The 20000-nt window shown below is 53.4% G+C and overlaps 1 protein-coding gene across 2 annotated transcripts in view; it reads right to left on the reverse strand.

The window, feature by feature from the left end:
- Window positions 1-20000, reverse strand: part of VPS13D (vacuolar protein sorting 13 homolog D) — a 372238-nt gene that overhangs the window by 147986 nt on the left and 204252 nt on the right. For both annotated transcript variants that reach the window (XM_069948224.1, XM_069948223.1), the window contains 4 exons: window positions 19836-20000; window positions 16873-16996; window positions 15392-15627; window positions 15191-15299 (listed from right to left, as the gene is read on the reverse strand). The exon at window positions 19836-20000 is cut by the window's right edge and continues 11 nt beyond it. In XM_069948224.1, the coding sequence (XP_069804325.1) occupies window positions 15191-15299; window positions 15392-15627; window positions 16873-16996; window positions 19836-20000 (634 nt within the window). The remainder of the gene's footprint in view (window positions 1-15190; window positions 15300-15391; window positions 15628-16872; window positions 16997-19835) is intronic.

Raw genomic sequence — 20000 nt, forward strand, 5'->3', positions numbered from 1 at the left:
CTCCCATCAGTCTATGCTTAGTACAGCCCCCCTCCCATCAGTCTATGCTTAGTACAGCCCCCCCCATCAGTCTATGCTTAGTACAGCCCCCCATCAGTCTATGCTTAGTACAGCCCCCCCATCAGTCTATGCTTAGTACAGCCCCCCCCATCAGTCTATGCTTAGTACAGCCCCCCCCCATCAGTCTATGCTTAGTACAGCCCCCCATCAGTCTATGCTTAGTACAGCCCTCCCATCAGTCTATGCTTAGTACAGCCCCCCCCATCAGTCTATGCTTAGTACAGCCCCCCCATCAGTCTATGCTTAGTACAGCCCCCCTCCCATCAGTCTATGCTTAGTACAGCCCCTCCCATCAGTCTATGCTTAGTACAGCCCCCCCTCCCATCAGTCTATGCTTAGTACAGCCCCCCATCAGTCTATGCTTAGTACAGCCCCCCTCCCATCAGTCTATGCTTAGTACAGCCCCTCCATCAGTCTATGCTTAGTACAGCCCCCCCATCAGTCTATGCTTAGTACAGCCCCCCCATCAGTCTATGCTTAGTACAGCCCCCCATCAGTCTATGCTTAGTACAGCCCCCCATCAGTCTATGCTTAGTACAGCCCCCCATCAGTCTATGCTTAGTACAGCCCTCCCATCAGTCTATGCTTAGTACAGTCCTCCCCCCATCAGTCTATGCTTAGTACAGCCCCCCCCCATCAGTCTATGCTTAGTACAGCCCCTCCCATCAGTCTATGCTTAGTACAGGCCCCCCTCCCATCAGTCTATGCTTAGTACAGCCCCCCCATCAGTCTATGCTTAGTACAGCCCCCCCCCCATCAGTCTATGCTTAGTACAGCCCCCCATAAGTCTATGCTTAGTACAGCCCCCCTCCCATCAGTCTATGCTTAGTACAGCCCCCCCTCCCATCAGTCTATGCTTAGTACAGCCCCCCCTCCCATCAGTCTATGCTTAGTACAGCCCCCCCATCAGTCTATGCTTAGTACAGCCCCCCCATCAGTCTATGCTTAGTACAGCCCTCCCATCAGTCTATGCTTAGTACAGCCCCCCATCAGTCTATGCTTAGTACAGCCCCCCCTCCCATCAGTCTATGCTTAGTACAGCCCCCCCATCAGTCTATGCTTAGTACAGCCCCCCCCCATCAGTCTATGCTTAGTACAGCCCCTCCCATCAGTCTATGCTTAGTACAGCCCCCCCATCAGTCTATGCTTAGTACAGCCCCCCCCCATCAGTCTATGCTTAGTACAGCCCCTCCCATCAGTCTATGCTTAGTACAGCCCCCCCATCAGTCTATGCTTAGTACAGCCCTCCCATCAGTCTATGCTTAGTACAGCCCCCCATCAGTCTATGCTTAGTACAGCCCCCCCCTCCCATCAGTCTATGCTTAGTACAGCCCCCCCATCAGTCTATGCTTAGTACAGCCCCCCCCCATCAGTCTATGCTTAGTACAGCCCCTCCCATCAGTCTATGCTTAGTACAGCCCCCCCATCAGTCTATGCTTAGTACAGCCCCCCCATCAGTCTATGCTTAGTACAGCCCCCCATCAGTCTATGCTTAGTACAGCCCCCCCATCAGTCTATGCTTAGTACAGCCCCTCCCATCAGTCTATGCTTAGTACAGCCCCCCCATCAGTCTATGCTTAGTACAGCCCCTCCCATCAGTCTATACTTAGTACAGCCCCCCCATCAGTCTATGCTTAGTACAGCCCCTCCATCAGTCCTATGCTTAGTACAGCCCCCCATCAGTCTATGCTTAGTACAGCCCCCCCTCCCATCAGGTCTATGCTTAGTACAGCCCCCCCATCAGTCTATGCTTAGTACAGCCCCCCCCCATCAGTCTATGCTTAGTACAGCCCCTCCCATCAGTCTATGCTTAGTACAGCCCCCCCATCAGTCTATGCTTAGTACAGCCCCCCCCCATCAGTCTATGCTTAGTACAGCCCCTCCCATCAGTCTATGCTTAGTACAGCCCCCCATCAGTCTATGCTTAGTACAGCCCTCCCATCAGTCTATGCTTAGTACAGCCCCCCATCAGTCTATGCTTAGTACAGCACCCCCTCCCATCAGTCTATGCTTAGTACAGCCCCCCCATCAGTCTATGCTTAGTACAGCCCCCCCCCCTTCAGTCTATGCTTAGTACAGCCCCCCTCCCATCAGTCTATGCTTAGTACAGCCCCCCCATCAGTCTATGCTTAGTACAGCCCCCCCATCAGTCTATGCTTAGTACAGCCCCCCATCAGTCTATGCTTAGTACAAGCCCCCCCATCAGTCTTTGCTTAGTACAGCCCCTCCCATCAGTCTATGCTTAGTACAGCCCCCCCATCAGTCTATGCTTAGTACAGCCCCTCCCATCAGTCTATACTTAGTACAGCCCCCCCATCAGTCTATGCTTAGTACAGCCCCTCCCATCAGTCTATGCTTAGTACAGCCCCCCCATCAGTCTATGCTTAGTACAGCCCCTCCCATCAGTCTATACTTAGTACAGCCCCCCCCATCAGTCTATGCTTAGTACAGCCCCCCTCCCATCAGTCTATGCTTAGTACACCCCCCATCAGTCTATGCTTAGTACAGCCCCCCCCCATCAGTCTATGCTTAGTACAGCCCCCCCATCAGTCTATGCTTAGTACAGCCCCCCCCCATCAGTCTATGCTTAGTACAGCCCCCCCCCCCATCAGTCTATGCTTAGTACAGCCCCTCCCATCAGTCTATACTTAGTACAGCCCCTCCCATCAGTCTATGCTTAGTACAGCCCCCATCAGTCTATGCTTAGTACAGCCCCCCTATCAGTCTATGCTTAGTACAGCCTCCCCCCATCAGTCTATGCTTAGTACAGCCCTCCCATCAGTCTATGCTTAGTACAGCCCCTCCCATCAGTCTATGCTTAGTACAGCCCCCCCTCCCATCAGTCTATGCTTAGTACAGCCCCCCTCCCATCAGTCTATGCTTAGTACAGCCCCCCCATCAGTTTATGCTTAGTACAGCCCCCCCCATCAGTCTATGCTTAGTACAGCCCCCCATCAGTCTATGCTTAGTACAGCCCCTCCCATCAGTCTATGCTTAGTACAGCCCCCCTCCCATCAGTCTATGCTTAGTACAGCCCTCCCATCAGTCTATGCTTAGTACAGCCCCTCCCATCAGTCTATGCTTAGTACAGCCCCCCCTCCCATCAGTCTATGCTTAGTACAGCCCTCCCATCAGTCTATGCTTAGTACAGCCCCCCCATCAGTCTATGCTTAGTACAGCCCCCCCTCCCATCAGTCTATGCTTAGTACAGCCCCCCTCCCATCAGTACACGCTGAGTACAGATTGATGCACATCACTCCTGTACAACAAGCTCGATGTCTGGGGGTTATGCTAAACTCTGATCTATCCTTCACTTCCTATATCCAAGCTCTTGCAGTTGCTGTCACCTACATCTCACACTTCTCCAGAATCCGCCCATTTCTCACCACTGACACCGCTCAGACTCTGACTGTCGCCCTGATCCACTCCTGTCTTGATTACTATAACTCCTACTAATCGCTCTTCCTTTCTCTAAGAGCTCCCCTCTCCTGTCTACCCTGATCGCAGCAGCCAGACTCATCTCCCTCTCCAGCCGCTATACTGATGTCTCCCTCCTGTGCCGGTCACTGCATTGGTTACCTATTAAGTCCAGAATTAAGTTCAAACTCCTCACCCAAAAATCTCTCCACAACTCTGCCCCCCATACATCTCCTCCCTCATCTCCACAACTCTGCCCTCCATACATCTCCTCCCTCATCTCCACAACTCTGTCCTCCATACATCTCCTCCCTCATCTCCACAACTCTGCCCTCCCCCATACATCTCCTCCCTCATCTCCACAACTCTGCCTCCATACATCTCCTCCCTTATCTCCACAACTCTGCCCTCCATACATCTCCTCATCTCCACAACTCTGCCCTCCATACATCTCCTCCCTCATCTCCACAACTCTGCCCTCCATACATCTCATCTCCACAACTCTGCCCCCCATACATCTCCTCCGTCATCTCCACAACTCTGCCCTCCATACATCTCCTCCATCATATCCACAACTCTGCCCCCCATACATCTCCTCCCTCATCTCCACAACTCTGCCCTCCATACATCTCCTCATCTCCACAACTCTGCCCTCCATACATCTCCTCCCTCATCTCCACAACTCTGCCCCCCATACATCTCCTCCCTCATCTCCACAACTCTGCCCCCCATACATCTCCTCCCTCATCTCCACAACTCTGCCCCCCATACATCTCCTCCCTCATCTCCACAACTCTGCCCTCCATACATCTCCTCCCTCATCTCCACAACTCTGCCCCCCCATACATCTCCTCCCTCATATCCACAACTCTGCCCCCCATACATCTCCTCCCTCATCTCCACAACTCTGCCCCCCCCATACATCTCCTCCCTCATCTCCACAACTCTGCCCTCCATACATCTCCTCCCTCATCTCCACAACTCTGCCCTCCATACATCTCCTCCCTCATCTCCACAACTCTGCCCTCCATACATCTCCTCCCTCATCTCCACAACTCTGCCCTCCGTACATCTCCTCATCTCCACAACTCTGCGCTCCATACATCTCCTCCCTCATCTCCACAACTCTGCCCCCCATACATCTCCTCATCTCCACAACTCTGCCCTCCATACATCTCCTCCCTCATCTCCACAACTCTGCCCCCCATACATCTCCCTCATCTCCACAACTCTGCCCTCCATACATCTCCTCCCTCATCTCCACAACTCTGCCCCTCCATACATCTCCTCCCTCATCTCCACAACTCTGCCCTCCATACATCTCCTCCCTCATCTCCACAACTCTGCCCCCCCCATACATCTCCTCCCTCATCTCCACAACTCTGCCCCCCCCCATACATCTCCTCCCTCATCTCCACAACTCTGCCCTCCATACATCTCCTCCCTCATCTCCACAACTCTGCCCTCCATACATCTCCTCCCTCATCTCCACAACTCTGCCCCCCATACATCTCCTCATCTCCACACCTCTGCCCTCCATACATCTCCTCCCTCATCTCCACAACTCTGCCCTCCATACATCTCCTCCCTCATCTCCACAACTCTGCCCTCCCCCATACATCTCCTCCCTCATCTCCACAACTCTGCCCTCCATACACCTCATCTCCACAACTCTGCCCTCCATACATCTCCTCCCTCATCTCCACAACTCTGCCCTCCATACATCTCCTCATCTCCACAACTCTGCCCTCCATACATCTCCTCATCTCCACAACTCTGCCCTCCATACATCTCCTCCCTCATCTCCACAACTCTGCCCTCCATACATCTCCTCATCTGCACAACTCTGCCCTCCCCATACATCTCCTCCCTCATCTCCACAACTCTGCCCCTCCATACATCTCCTCCCTCATCTCCACAACTCTGCCCCTCCATAAATCTCCTCATCTCCACAACTCTGCCCTCCATACATCTCCTCATCTCCACAACTCTGCCCTCCATACATCTCCTCCCTCATCTCCACAACTCTGCCCTCTATACATCTCCTCCCTCATCTCCACAACTCTGCCCTCCATACATCACCTCCGTCATCTCCACAACTCTGCCCTCCATACACCTCATCTCCACAACTCTGCCCTCTATACATCTCATCTCCACAACTCTGCCCTCCATACATCTCCTCCCTCATCTCCACAACTCTGCCCTCCATACATCTCCTCCCTCCTCTCCACAACTCTGCCCTCCATACATCTCATCTCCACAACTCTGCCCCCCATACATCTCCTCCGTCATCTCCACAACTCTGCCCTCCATACATCTCCTCCCTCATATCCACAACTCTGCCCCCCATACATCTCCTCCCTCATCTCCACAACTCTGCCCTCCATACATCTCCTCATCTCCACAACTCTGCCCTCCATACATCTCCCTCCTCATCTCCACAACTCTGCCCCCCATACATCTCCTCCCTCATCTCCACAAACTCTGCCCCCCATACATCTCCTCCCTCATCTCCACAACTCTGCCCCCCATACATCTCCTCCCTCCTCTCCACAACTCTGCCCCCCATACATCTCCTCCCTCATCTCCACAACTCTGCCCTCCATACATCTCCTCCCTCATCTCCACAACTCTGCCCCCCATACATCTCCTCCCTCATCTCCACAACTCTGCCCTCCATACATCTCCTCATCTCCACAACTCTGCCCTCCATACATCTCCTCCCTCATCTCCACAACTCTGCCCCCCATACATCTCCTCCCTCATCTCCACAACTCTGCCCCCCATACATCTCCTCCCTCATCTCCACAACTCTGCCCCCATACATCTCCTCCCTCCTCTCCACAACTCTGCCCCCCATACATCTCCTCCCTCATCTCCACAACTCTGCCCTCCATACATCTCCTCCCTCATCTCCACAACTCTGCCCTCCATACATCTCCTCCGTCATCTCCACAACTCTGCCCTCCATACATCTCCTCCCTCCTCTCCACCTACCATCCTTCCCGTGCTCTGCGTTCTGCTAATGACCTCACACTAACATCTTCTGTAATCAGAACCTCTCTCTCCGGCCTCCAAGACTTCTCTCGTGCTGCACCAGTTCTCTGCAACTCCCTACCCAAAGAGCTCAGACTTATACCCAATACTCACAGTTTAAAAGCGGGCCCTGAGGTCTCATCTCTCCAGGCTTATAACCTTCCCTAATCCTGTTCTCCCTCCTGTTTCCCTCGCTCTAAACCTCTGACCGTTCCTGCCCTTTATATGTTTCCCTGCAATCAGACATGGGCGTGTGACTGGCTCCTCCTGTAGGTCTGACTATGTACAATGGCCGGACCAGGGACATATAAAGCTCTTTATAAAGTTCTATCAGGTCTTGTTTATGTTGTTTTTATTCATTCATTTAACTGTCGGCACTATACAAATATATACTGATTGGGGGGTCTGTACTCAGCGTAACATATATAAAGGTTTCCATCATGTCCCCCTTTCCCTTCTTCCTCCTGTAACATATATAAAGGTTTCCATCATGTCCCCCCTTTCCCTTCTTCCTCCTGTAACATATATAAAGGTTTCCATCATGTCCCCCCTTACCCTTCTTCCCCCTGTAACATATATAAAGGTTTCCATCATGTCCCCCCTTTCCCTTCTTCCCCCTGTAACATATATAAAGGTTTCCATCATGTCCTCCCTTTCCCTTCTTCCCCCTGTAACATATATAAAGATTTCCATCATGTCCCCCCTTTCCCTTCTCCCTCCTGTAACATATATAAAGGTTTCCATCATGTCCCCCCTTTCCCTTCTCCCTCCTGTAACATATATAAAGGTTTCCATCATGTCCCTCCTTTCCCTTCTTCCCCCTGTAACATATATAAAGGTTCCATCATGTCCCCCCTTTCCCTTCTTCCTCCTGTAACATATATAAAGGTTTCCATCATGTCCTCCCTTTCCCTTCTTCCCCCTGTAACATATATAAAGGTTTCCATCATGTCCTCCCTTTCCCTTCTTCCCCCTGTAACATATATAAAGGTTTCCATCATGTCCTCCTTTCCCTTCTTCCTCCTGTAACATATATAAAGGTTTCCAGCAAGTCCCCCCTTTCCCTTCTTCCTCCTGTAACATATATAAAGGTTTCCAGCATGTCCCCCTTTCCCTTCTTCCTCCTGTAACATATATAAAGGTTTCCATCATGTCCCCCCTTTCCCTTCTTCCTCCTGTAACATATATAAAGGTTTCCATCATGTCCCCCCTTTCCCTTCTTCCTTCCTGTATATAAAGGTTTCCATCATGTCCCCCTTTCCCTTCTTCCTCCTGTAACATATATAAAGGTTTCCATCATGTCCCTCCTTTCCCTTCTTCCCCCTGTAACATATATAAAGGTTTCCATCATGTCCCCCCTTTCCCTTCTTCCTCCTGTAACATATATAAAGGTTTCCATCATGTCCTCCCTTTCCCTTCTTCCTCCTGTAACATATATAAAGGTTTCCATCATGTCCTCCCTTTCCCTTCTTCCTCCTGTAACATATATAAAGGTTTCCATCATGTCCTCCTTTTAGATGTGAAGATGGGGGGAAGGAGAGGGGGGGGGGGATAGGGGCGGCTGCAGGGTGACTTGTTTTAGACTGTTTCAATTGGAAAACCCCTTTAAGGATGTTGATGAGTAGTTGAGCAGTTTTCGGAGCAGGTTCTGCAGATGCGCGGCCGTGCTGCGGTCATCACACATTAGTTTGTTGATTTTGAGGACTCATCTCAGCCTCCGCTTTCAGTCTTCCATCACAACTACAGAATTTACTCCAAACCAAGTTTAATGTGAAGTGGTGGAAGACAAAGCCTAGGCGGGAGGAGGAGTGGGCACTGGACTCTACACACGGTGCGGGAGGAGGAGCGGGCACTGGACTCTACACACGGTGCGGGAGGAGGAGCGGGCACTGGACTCTACACACGGTGCGGGAGGAGGAGCGGGCACTGGACTCTACACACGGTGCGGGAGGAGGAGCGGGCACTGGACTCTACACACGGTGCGGGAGGAGGAGCGGGCACTGGATTCTACACACGGTGCGAGAGGAGGAGAGGGCACTGGACTCTACACACGGTGCGGGAGGAGGAGCGGGCACTGGATTCTACACACGGTGCGGGAGGAGGAGCAGGCACTGGATTCTACACACGGTGCGGGAGGAGGAGCGGGCACTGGATTCTACACACGGTGCGGGAGGAGGAGCGGGCACTGGATTCTACACACGGTGCGGGAGGAGGAGCGGGCACTGGATTCTACACACGGTGCGGGAGGAGGAGCGGGCACTGGATTCTACACACGGTGTGGGAGGAGGAGCGGGCACTGGACTCTACACACGGTGCGGGAGGAGGAGCGGGCACTGGATTCTACACACGGTGCGGGAGGAGGAGCAGGCACTGGACTCTACACACGGTGCGGGAGGAGGAGCGGGCACTGGACTCTACACACGGTGCGGGACGAGGAGCGGGCACTGGACTCTACACACGGTGCGGGAGGAGGAGCGGGCACTGGATTCTACACACTGTGCGAGAGGAGGAGCGGGCACTGGACTCTACACACGGTGCGGGAGGAGGAGCGGGCACTGGACTCTACACACGGTGCGGGAGGAGGAGCGGGCACTGGATTCTACACACGGTGCGGGAGGAGGAGCGGGCACTGGATTCTACACACGGTGCGGGAGGAGGAGGCGGGCACTGGACTCTACACACGGTGCGGGAGGAGGAGCGGGCACTGGACTCTACACACGGTGCGGGAGGAGGAGCGGGCACTGGACTCTACACACGGTGCGGGAGGAGGAGCGGGCACTGGACTCTACACACGGTGCGGGAGGAGGAGCGGGCACTGGACTCTACACACGGTGCGGGAGGAGGAGCGGGCACTGGACTCTACACACGGTGCGGGAGGAGGAGCGGGCACTGGACTCTACACACGGTGCGGGAGGAGGAGCGGGCACTGGATTCTACACACGGTGCGGGAGGAGGAGCGGGCACTGGACTCTACACACGGTGCGGGAGGAGGAGCGGGCACTGGACTCTACACACGGTGCGGGAGGAGGAGCGGGCACTGGACTCTACACACGGTGCGGGAGGAGGAGCGGGCACTGGACTCTACACACGGTGCGGGAGGAGGAGCGGGCACTGGACTCTACACACGGTGCGGGAGGAGGAGCGGGCACTGGACTCTACACACGGTGCGGGAGGAGGAGCGGGCACTGGATTCTACACACGGTGCGGGAGGAGGAGCGGGCACTGGACTCTACACACGGTGCGGGAGGAGGAGCGGGCACTGGACTCTACACACGGTGCGGGAGGAGGAGCGGGCACTGGATTCTACACACGGTGCCGGAGGAGGAGCGGGCACTGGACTCTACACACGGTGCGGGAGGAGGAGCAGGCACTGGATTCTACACACGGTGCGGGAGGAGGAGCGGGCACTGGATTCTACACACGGCGCGGGAGGAGGAGCGGGCACTGGATTCTACACACGGTGCGGGAGGAGGAGCGGGCACTGGATTCTACACACGGCGCGGGAGGAGGAGCGGGCACTGGATTCTACACACGGCGCGGGAGGAGGAGCGGGCACTGGATTCTACACACGGTGCGGGAGGAGGAGCGGGCACTGGATTCTACACACGGTGCGGGAGGAGCGGGCACTGGATTCTACACACGGTGCGGGAGGAGGAGCAGGCACTGGACTCTACACACGGTGCGGGAGGAGCGGGCACTGGATTCTACACACGGTGCGGGAGGAGGAGCGGGCACTGGATTCTACACACGGTGCGGGAGGAGCGGGCACTGGATTCTACACACGGTGCGAGAGGAGGAGCGGGCACTGGATTCTACACACGGTGCGGGAGGAGGAGCGGGCACTGGATTCTACACACGGTGCGGGAGGAGGAGCGGCACTGGATTCTACACACGGTGCGGGGAGGAGGAGCGGGCACTGGATTCTACACACGGTGCGGGAGGAGGACGCGGGCACTGGATTCTACACACGGTGCCGGAGGAGGAGCGGGCACTGGACCTCTACACACGGTGCGGGAGGAGGAGCGGGCACTGGATTCTACACACGGTGCCGGAGGAGGAGCGGGGTACTGGACTCTACACACGGTGCGGGAGGAGGAGCGGGCACTGGATTCTACACACGGTGCGGGAGGAGGAGCGGGCACTGGATTCTACACACGGTGCCGGAGGAGGAGCGGGCACTGGACTCTACACACGGTGCGGGAGGAGGAGCGGGCACTGGATTCTACACACGGTGCGGGAGGAGGAGCGGGCACTGGATTCTACACACAGTGCGGGAGGAGGAGCGGGCACTGGACTCTACACACGGTGCGGGAGGAGGAGCGGGCACTGGACTCTACACACGGTGCGGGAGGAGGAGCGGGCACTGGATTCTACACACGGTGCGGGAGGAGGAGCGGGCACTGGATTCTACACACTGTGCCGGAGGAGGAGCGGGCACTGGATTCTACACACGGTGCGGGAGGAGGAGCGGGCACTGGATTCTACACACTGTGCCGGAGGAGGAGCGGGCACTGGATTCTACACACGGTGCGGGAGGAGGAGCGGGCACTGGACTCTACACACGGTGCGGGAGGAGGAGCGGGCACTGGATTCTACACACGGGTGCGGGAGGAGGAGCGGGCACTGGACTCTACACACGGTGCGGGAGGAGGAGCGGGCACTGGACTCTACACACGGTGCGGGAGGAGGAGCAGGCACTGGATTCTACACACGGTGCGGGAGGAGGAGCGGGCACTGGACTCTACACACGGTGCGGGAGGAGGAGCGGGCACTGGATTCTACACACGGTGCCGGAGGAGGAGCGGGTACTGGACTCTACACACGGTGCGGGAGGAGGAGCGGGAACTGGATTCTACACACGGTGCGGGAGGAGGAGCGGGCACTGGATTCTACACACGGTGCCGGAGGAGGAGCGGGCACTGGACTCTACACACGGTGCGGGAGGAGGAGCGGGCACTGGATTCTACACACGGTGCGGGAGGAGGAGCGGGCACTGGATTCTACACACAGTGCGGGAGGAGGAGCGGGCACTGGATTCTACACACTGTGCCGGAGGAGGAGCGGGCACTGGATTCTACACACGGTGCCGGAGGAGGAGCGGGCACTGGATTCTACACACGGTGCGGGAGGAGGAGCGGGCACTGGATTCTACACACTGTGCCGGAGGAGGAGCGGGCACTGGATTCTACACACGGTGCGGGAGGAGGAGCGGGCACTGGACTCTACACACGGTGCGGGAGGAGGAGCGGGCACTGGATTCTACACACGGTGCGGGAGGAGGAGCGGGCACTGGACTCTACACACGGTGCGGGAGGAGGAGCGGGCACTGGACTCTACACACGGTGCGGGAGGAGGAGCGGGCACTGGATTCTACACGGTGCGGGAGGAGGAGCGGGCACTGGACTCTACACACGGTGCGGGAGGAGGAGCGGGCACTGGACTCTACACACGGTGCGGGAGGAGGAGCGGGCACTGGATTCTACACACGGTGCGGGAGGAGGAGCGGGCACTGGATTCTACACACGGTGCGGGAGGAGGAGCGGGCACTGGATTCTACACACGGTGCGGGAGGAGGAGCGGGCACTGGATTCTACACACGGTGCGGGAGGAGGAGCGGGCACTGGATTCTCCATGCTAGTTTAGAAGCCATTCCTTTCCTTCTTTTTTTTCCCCCACAATATTTTATTGTAATTTTCAGAATAAAATATAATAAAGTGTTAATACAAAAGGAGCAATAACAATTCAGAGCATCCAGATAAATCACTGATATCGGTAACTGACAGAATGTAGAATAGTATGAAAATTTCACATTCCTGTCAATAAAACATTTGTCATGAAACGTTTTTCCTAGAACAAAACATGAAGGGAAACGATAAATAAAATTGATCATCTGTTGGATGGTTTGACCTACTGAGCATAGTAATGGTATTGCCAAGCAGTAAATGAGGGTTATCCCACAGGTGTTATCAGATAGAGAGGTGAGATCCATCGTATATGGCGAGACTTGTATACATATATCAGTCAGCTATTCCTTTCCTTCTACTATCAAACTCCATCAGCCCAGAGTAATACACAGAGCAGGGTCCCCGCTCGTCTCTTCATCTGCAGCCAGATCAGCGCAAGAACCTGACAAAGCGACGGCCTCCTGTTTATCCGTAGTTATCACATATATAGGAGAGATTGGATCGGTAACATACTTGCGTCTATGCATCTTACTGGAGAAGTCCGGCAAAAGAATTGTGTTGCTCCCCAAAAGTTATACAGATCCCCAATATACACTTTACTGGAAATACTTATAAAGGGCTTTTTCCCTGCACTTACTACTGCATCAAGGCTTCGCTGCCTGGATAACATGGTGACATCACTTCCTGGATAACATGGTGACATCACTTCCTGGATAACATGATGACATCACTTCCTGGATAACATGGTGACGTCACTTCCTGGATAACATGGTGACGTCACTTCCTGGATAACATGGTGACGTCACTTCCTGGATAACATGGTGACGTCACTTCCTGGATAACATGGTGACATCACTTCCTGGATAACATGGTGACGTCACTTCCTGGATAACATGGTGACGTCACTTCCTGGATAAAATGGTGACATCACTTCCTGGATAACATGATGACATCACTTCCTGGATAACATGGTGACATCACTTCCTGGATAACATGGTGACATCACTTCCTGGATAACATGATGACATCACTTCCTGGATAACATGGTGACGTCACTTCCTGGATAACATGGTGACGTCACTTCCTGGATAACATGGTGACATCACTTCCTGGATAACATGGTGACGTCACTTCCTGGATAACATGGTGACATCACTTCCTGGATAAAATGGTGACATCACTTCCTGGAGAACATGGCGATGACAAGACTCCCAGAGCTGTGCGGGCTGTGACTGCTGGAGAGGATGATGGCAGAGGGCCCTATGTCCCTCAGTGTCCCCCTGCCATGATCCTCTCCAGCAGCCACAGCCGCACAGCTCTGGGAGTTGTGACGTCAGCGTGTTATCCAGGAAGTGACGTCACCATGTTATCCAGGAAGTGACGTCACCATGTTATCCAGGAAGTGACGTCACCATGTTATCCAGGAAGGGACGTCACCATGTTATCCAGGAAGTGACGTCACCAGGTTATCCAGGAAGTGACGTCACCAGGTTATCCAGGAAGGGACGTCACCATGTTATCCAGGCAGTGACGTCACCATGTTATCCAGGAAGGGACGTCACCATGTTATCCAGGAAGTGATATCACCATGTTATCCAGGAAGGGACGTCACCATGTTATCCAGGAAGGGACGTCACCATGTTATCCAGGAAGTGACATCACCATGTTATCCAGGCAGTGACATCACCATGTTATCCAGGCAGTGACATCACCATGTTATCCAGGAAGTGACGTCACCATGTTATCCAGGAAGGGACGTCACCATGTTATCCAGGCAGTGACGTCACCATGTTATCCAGGAAGTGACGTCACCATGTTATCCAGGAAGTGACGTCACCATGTTATCCAGGAAGGGAGGTCACCATGTTATCCAGGAAGTGACGTCACCATGTTATCCAGGAAGTGACGTCACCATGTTATCCAGGCAGTGACATCACCATGTTATCCAGGCAGTGACATCACCATGTTATCCAGGAAGTGACGTCACCATGTTATCCAGGCAGTGACATCACCATGTTATCCAGGAAGTGATGTCACCATGTTATCCAGGAAGTGATGTCACCATGTTATCCAGGAAGTGACGTCACCATGTTATCCAGGAAGGGAGGTCACCATGTTATCCAGGAAGTGACGTCACCATGTTATCCAGGAAGTGACGTCACCATGTTATCCAGGAAGTGACATCACCATGTTATCCAGGCAGTGACATCACCATGTTATCCAGGAAGTGACGTCACCATGTTATCCAGGCAGTGACATCACCATGTTATCCAGGAAGTGACATCACCATGTTATCCAGGAAGTGACGTCACCATGTTATCCAGGAAGTGACGTCACCATGTTATCCAGGCAGTGACGTCACCATGTTATCCAGGCAGTGACGTCACCATGTTATCCAATAAGTGACATCACCATGTTATCCAGGCAGTGACATCACCATGTTATCCAGGAAGTGACATCACCATGTTATCCAGGAAGTGACGTCACCATGTTATCCAGGAAGGGACGTCACCATGTTATCCAGGCAGTGATGTCACCATGTTATCCAGGAAGTGACGTCACCATGTTATCCAGGAAGTGACATCACCATGTTATCCAGGAAGTGACGTCACCGTGTTATCCAGGAAGTGACATCACCATGTTATCCAGGAAGTGACATCACCATGTTATCCAGGAAGTGACGTCACCATGTTATCCAGGAAGTGACGTCACCATGTTATCCAGGAAGTGACGTCACCATGTTATCCAGGCAGTGACGTCACCATGTTATCCAGGAAGGGACGTCACCATGTTATCCAGGAAGGGACGTCACCATGTTATCCAGGCAGTGAAGCCTTGATGCAGTAGTAAGTGCATTTCCCATAATAAGTCTAAATTGGGGATTTATATAACTTTTGGGCGGCAATACAATACTTTAGTAAAGGTTTTCACCGGACTTCTAATAACTAGCTGAAAGGAGTTATGGGAAGCAATAATGGATCCTACCACCATACCTTCTTCTTCAGCATCACTCGGAGGGTCTTGGGCTGCACATCCAGGACCAGCTCGGCATAGATGACCTCTTTGGACTGAGTGACAGGTAGGACATTTCCCTCCTGCAACCTGTAAAGGAAAGACATAGGATACTGATAGAGGAGTCCCGGATTGTACTGGAGATCAGTGATTGGCGTCGGATCTACTCTGAATCATCTCACCCGGAAAATGTGTAGGTGGCAGCAATATAGATGAAGTTCTCATAGTAAAGCTGCTTGCTGTCCTGGAAGTCATTCATATTGCAGACGATCTCAGAGGAGCCGGCTCCCTTCACAGCCAATGTGATATAAGACGGCAGGATGGGCTCATCCCAGGCGTAATCCAGCGAGCTCAAAGCCTTCACCTCAGTGCGCAGCCGCGGCTCCGCCACACCGTGCTGCATGAACATCACCGGCACCTGCAGAGGAGAGGCCATATACACTGTTATATCTGCTATATACACCGTAACATCCACCACATACACCGTAACATCTGCCACATACACCGCAACATCCGCCACATACACTTTATCTGCAGCCACATACACCTTATCTGCAGCCACATACACAGTATCTGCAGCCACATACACAGTATCTGCAGCCACATACACAGTATCTGCAGCCACATACACAGTATCTGCAGCCACATACACAGTATCTGCAGCCACATACACAGTATCTGCAGCCACATACACAGTATCTGCAGCCACATACACAGTATCTGCAGCCACATACACAGTATCTGCAGCCACATACACAGTATCTGCAGCCACATACACAGTATCTGCAGCCACATACACAGTATCTGCAGCCACATACACAGTATCTGCAGCCACATACACAGTATCTGCAGCCACATACACAGTATCTGCAGCCACATACACAGTATCTGCAGCCACATACACAGTATCTGCAGCCACATACACAGTATCTGCAGCCACATACACAGTATCTGCAGCCACATACACAGTATCTGCAGCCACATACACAGTATCTGCAGCCACATACACCGTAACATCCACCACATACACCGTAATATCCACCACATACACCGTAATATCCACCACATACACCGTAACATCCACCACATACACCGTAACATCCACCACATACACCGTAACATCCACCACATACACAGTAATATCTGCCACATACACCGTAATATCCGCCACATACACCTTATCTGCAGCCACATACACAGTAACATCCGCCACATATACCTTATCTGCAGCCACATGCACTGTAACATCCGCCACATATACCTTATCTGCAGCCACATACACCGTAACATCCACCAAATACAACGTGCTGCATAAACATCACCGGCACCTGCAGAGGAGAAGCCATATACTCCATAACATCCGCCACAAACACCATAACATTCCGCCACATACACCACAACCTCTGCCACATACACCATAACATCCGCCAAATACAACGTGCTGCATGAACATCACCGGCACCTGCAGTGGAGAAGCCATATACTCCGTAACATCTGTCACTTATACTGTAACATCAGCCATATACACCATAACCTCCGCCATATACACAGTGACATCACCACACATCGTAACATCCGCCACATACACCGTTACATCAGCCACAAACACCGTAACATGGGACAAACTGCAGGGAAGTGTATCTACTGTATCTAAGCCATTTACCTTTGAGAAATTATCCACTCGGAACGGAGGAGGCAGCTGATCGGTGTTACTGAAGGAGATGCGGTATGTGGCGCCCTGCAGGGTGATCTCCACCCTCAGGAAGTGACATTTACCCAGAGTATCCCTAGGAGGAACAAAAAGAGAACAAGGAGAGGAAAGTTACTAAGAATCATAACTATTACGTATCCAAAACCACACGGTGCTTCCATGGGCTCTGCCAGGTCACTGTTAGTGGTGACTATTCACAATGGTCTGATAGTGACATAGGAGAAGGGTTGGTGGGTAAGGATAGTGACATAGGAGAAGGGTTGGTGGGTAAGGATAGTGACATAGGAGAAGGGTTGGTGGGTAAGGATAGTGACATAGAAGGTTTGGTAGGTAAGGATAGTGACATAGGAGAAGGGTTGGTAGGTAAGGATAGTGACATAGGAGAAGGGTTGGTAGGTAAGGATAGTGACATAGGAGAAGGGTTGGTAGGTAAGGATAGTGACATAGAAGGTTTGGTAGGTAAGGATAGTGACATAGGAGAAGGGTTGGTAGGTAAGGATAGTGACATAGGAGAAGGGTTGGTAGGTAAGGATAGTGACATAGGAGAAGGGTTGGTAGGTAAGGATAGTGATATAGGAGAAGGGTTGGTAGGTAAGGATAGTGACAGGAGAAGGGTTGGTGGGTAAGGATAGTGACATAGGAGAAGGGTTGGTAGGTAAGGATAGTGACATAGGAGAAGGATTGGTAGGTAAGGATAGTGACATAGGAGAAGGGTTGGTAGGTAAGGATAGTGACATAGGAGAAGGGTTGGTAGGTAAGGATAGTGACATAGGAGGAGGGTTGGTAGGTAAGGATAGTGACATAGGAGAAGGGTTGGTGGGTAAGGATAGTGACATAGGAGAAGGGTTGGTGGGTAAGGATAGTGACAGGAGAAGGGTTGGTGGGTAAGGATAGTGACATAGGAGAAGGATTGGTAGGTAAGAATAGTGACATAGGAGAAGGGTTGGTAGGTAAGGATAGTGACAGGAATAGGGTTGGTAGGTAAGGATAGTGACATAGGGGAAGGTTTGGTAGGTAAGGATAGTGACATAGGAGAAGGGTTGGTAGGTAAGGATAGTGACATAGGAGAAGGGTTGGTAGGTAAGGATAGTGACATAGGAGAAGGGTTGGTAGGTAAGGATAGTGACATAGGAGAAGGGTTGGCAGGTAAGGATAGTGACATAGGAGAAGGATTGGTAGGTAAGGATAGTGACATAGGAGAAGGATTGGTAGGTAAGGATAGTGACATAGGAGAAGGTTTGGTAGGTAAGGATAGTGACATAGGAGAAGGTTTGGTAGGTAAGGATAGTGACATAGGAGAAGGGTGGTAGGTAAGGATAGTGCTATAGGAGAAGGGTTGGTAGGTAAGGATAGTGACATAGGAGAAGGGTTGGTGGGTAAGGATAGTGACATAGAAGGGTTGGTAAGGATAGTGACATAGGAGAAGGATTGGTAGGTAAGGATAGTGACATAGGAGAAGGGTTGGTAGGTAAGGATAGTGACATAGGAGAAGGGTTGGTGGGTAAGGATAGTGACATAGGAGAAGGGTTGGTGGGTAAAGATAGTGACATAGGAGAAGGGTTGGTAGGTAAGGATAGTGACATAGGAGAAGGGTTGGTGGGTAAGGATAGTGACATAGGAGAAGGGTTGGTAGGTAAGGATAGTGACATAGGAGAAGGGTTGGTAGGTAAGGATAGTGACATAGGAGAAGGGTTGGTGGGTAAGGATAGTGACATAGGAGAAGGGTTGGTGGGTAAGGATAGTGACATAGGAGAAGGTAGGTGGGGGGGTGGGGCAGACTAGACGGAGTGGGGGGGGGGTACCGACTAAATGGAGACGGAGTGGGGTGGGGGAAGGCAGCGGCCAGAATAGATGGAGCGGGGGGGGGGATGGGGGGGCCGGGGGCCAGACTAGACGGAGTGGAGTGGGGGGGGGGGGGCAGACTAGACGGAGTGGAGTGGGGGGGTGGGGCAGACTAGACGGAGTGGAGTGGGGGGGGGGGGGCAGACTAGACGGAGTGGAGTGGGGCAGACTAGACGGAGTGGAGTGGGGGGGTGGGGCAGACTAGACGGAGTGGGGAGGTGGGGCAGACTAGACAGAGCGTGGTGGGGGGTGGGGCAGACTAGACAGAGCGGGGGGGCAGACTAGACGGAGCGGGGGGCAGACTAGACGGAGCGGGGGGCAGACTAGACGGAGCGGGAGGGGGGCAGACTAGACGGAGCGGGAGGGGGGCAGACTAGACGGAGCGGGGGGCAGACTAGACGGAGCGGGAGGGGGGCAGACTAGACGGAGCGGGAGGGGGGCAGACTAGATGGAGCGGGAGGGGGGCAGACTAGACGGAGCGGGGGGTGGCAGACTAAATGGAGCGGGGGGTGGCAGACTAAATGGAGCGGGGGGTGGCAGACTAGATGGAGTGGAGGGGGAGGTGGCAGACTAGATGGAGCAGGGGGGGTGGCAGACTAGATGGAGCAGGGGGGGTGGCAGACTAAATGGAGCGGGGGGGTGGCAGACTAAATGGAGCGGGGGGTGGCAGACTAAATGGAGCGGGGGGGGTGGCAGACTAAATGGAGCGGGGGGTGGCAGACTAGATGGAGTGGGGGGGAGGTGGCAGACTAGATGGAGTGGGGGGGGAGGTGGCAGACTAGATGGAGTGGGGGGGGAGGTGGCAGACTAGATGGAGTGGGGGGGGAGGTGGCAGACTAGATGGAGCAGGGGGGGTGGCAGACTAGACGGAGCGGGGGGGGGCAGACTAGACGGAGCGGGGGATGGTGGCAGACTAGATGGATCCGGGGCTTTATCTGCCAACAATCTTGTATGTTTGTATGTAGAGGATCCCGGACGCCATGTACACCTATGGAGGAGGCTGCTGGGTGATGCCACATACTGCCCTCTATGCCCCTGGATGCCACAGATCAGACACTGATCTTGGTTCTTACCTCATGTTGATATGGAACGAGTTATTTTTATTAACCACAAAGCCGCCAGACCAGGTGCAGTTGGATACATCCATCAGTCGCACACACAGTAATTGGTCGTAATCATTCCTCGGCCAATGGAAGACAACGCTGGAGCCGGAAAGAGTGGAGATGTAGCCATCAGGA

Source organism: Dendropsophus ebraccatus, chromosome 12, assembly GCF_027789765.1.
Source record: "Dendropsophus ebraccatus isolate aDenEbr1 chromosome 12, aDenEbr1.pat, whole genome shotgun sequence".
In the NCBI taxonomy this organism is placed as follows: domain Eukaryota; kingdom Metazoa; phylum Chordata; class Amphibia; order Anura; family Hylidae; genus Dendropsophus; species Dendropsophus ebraccatus.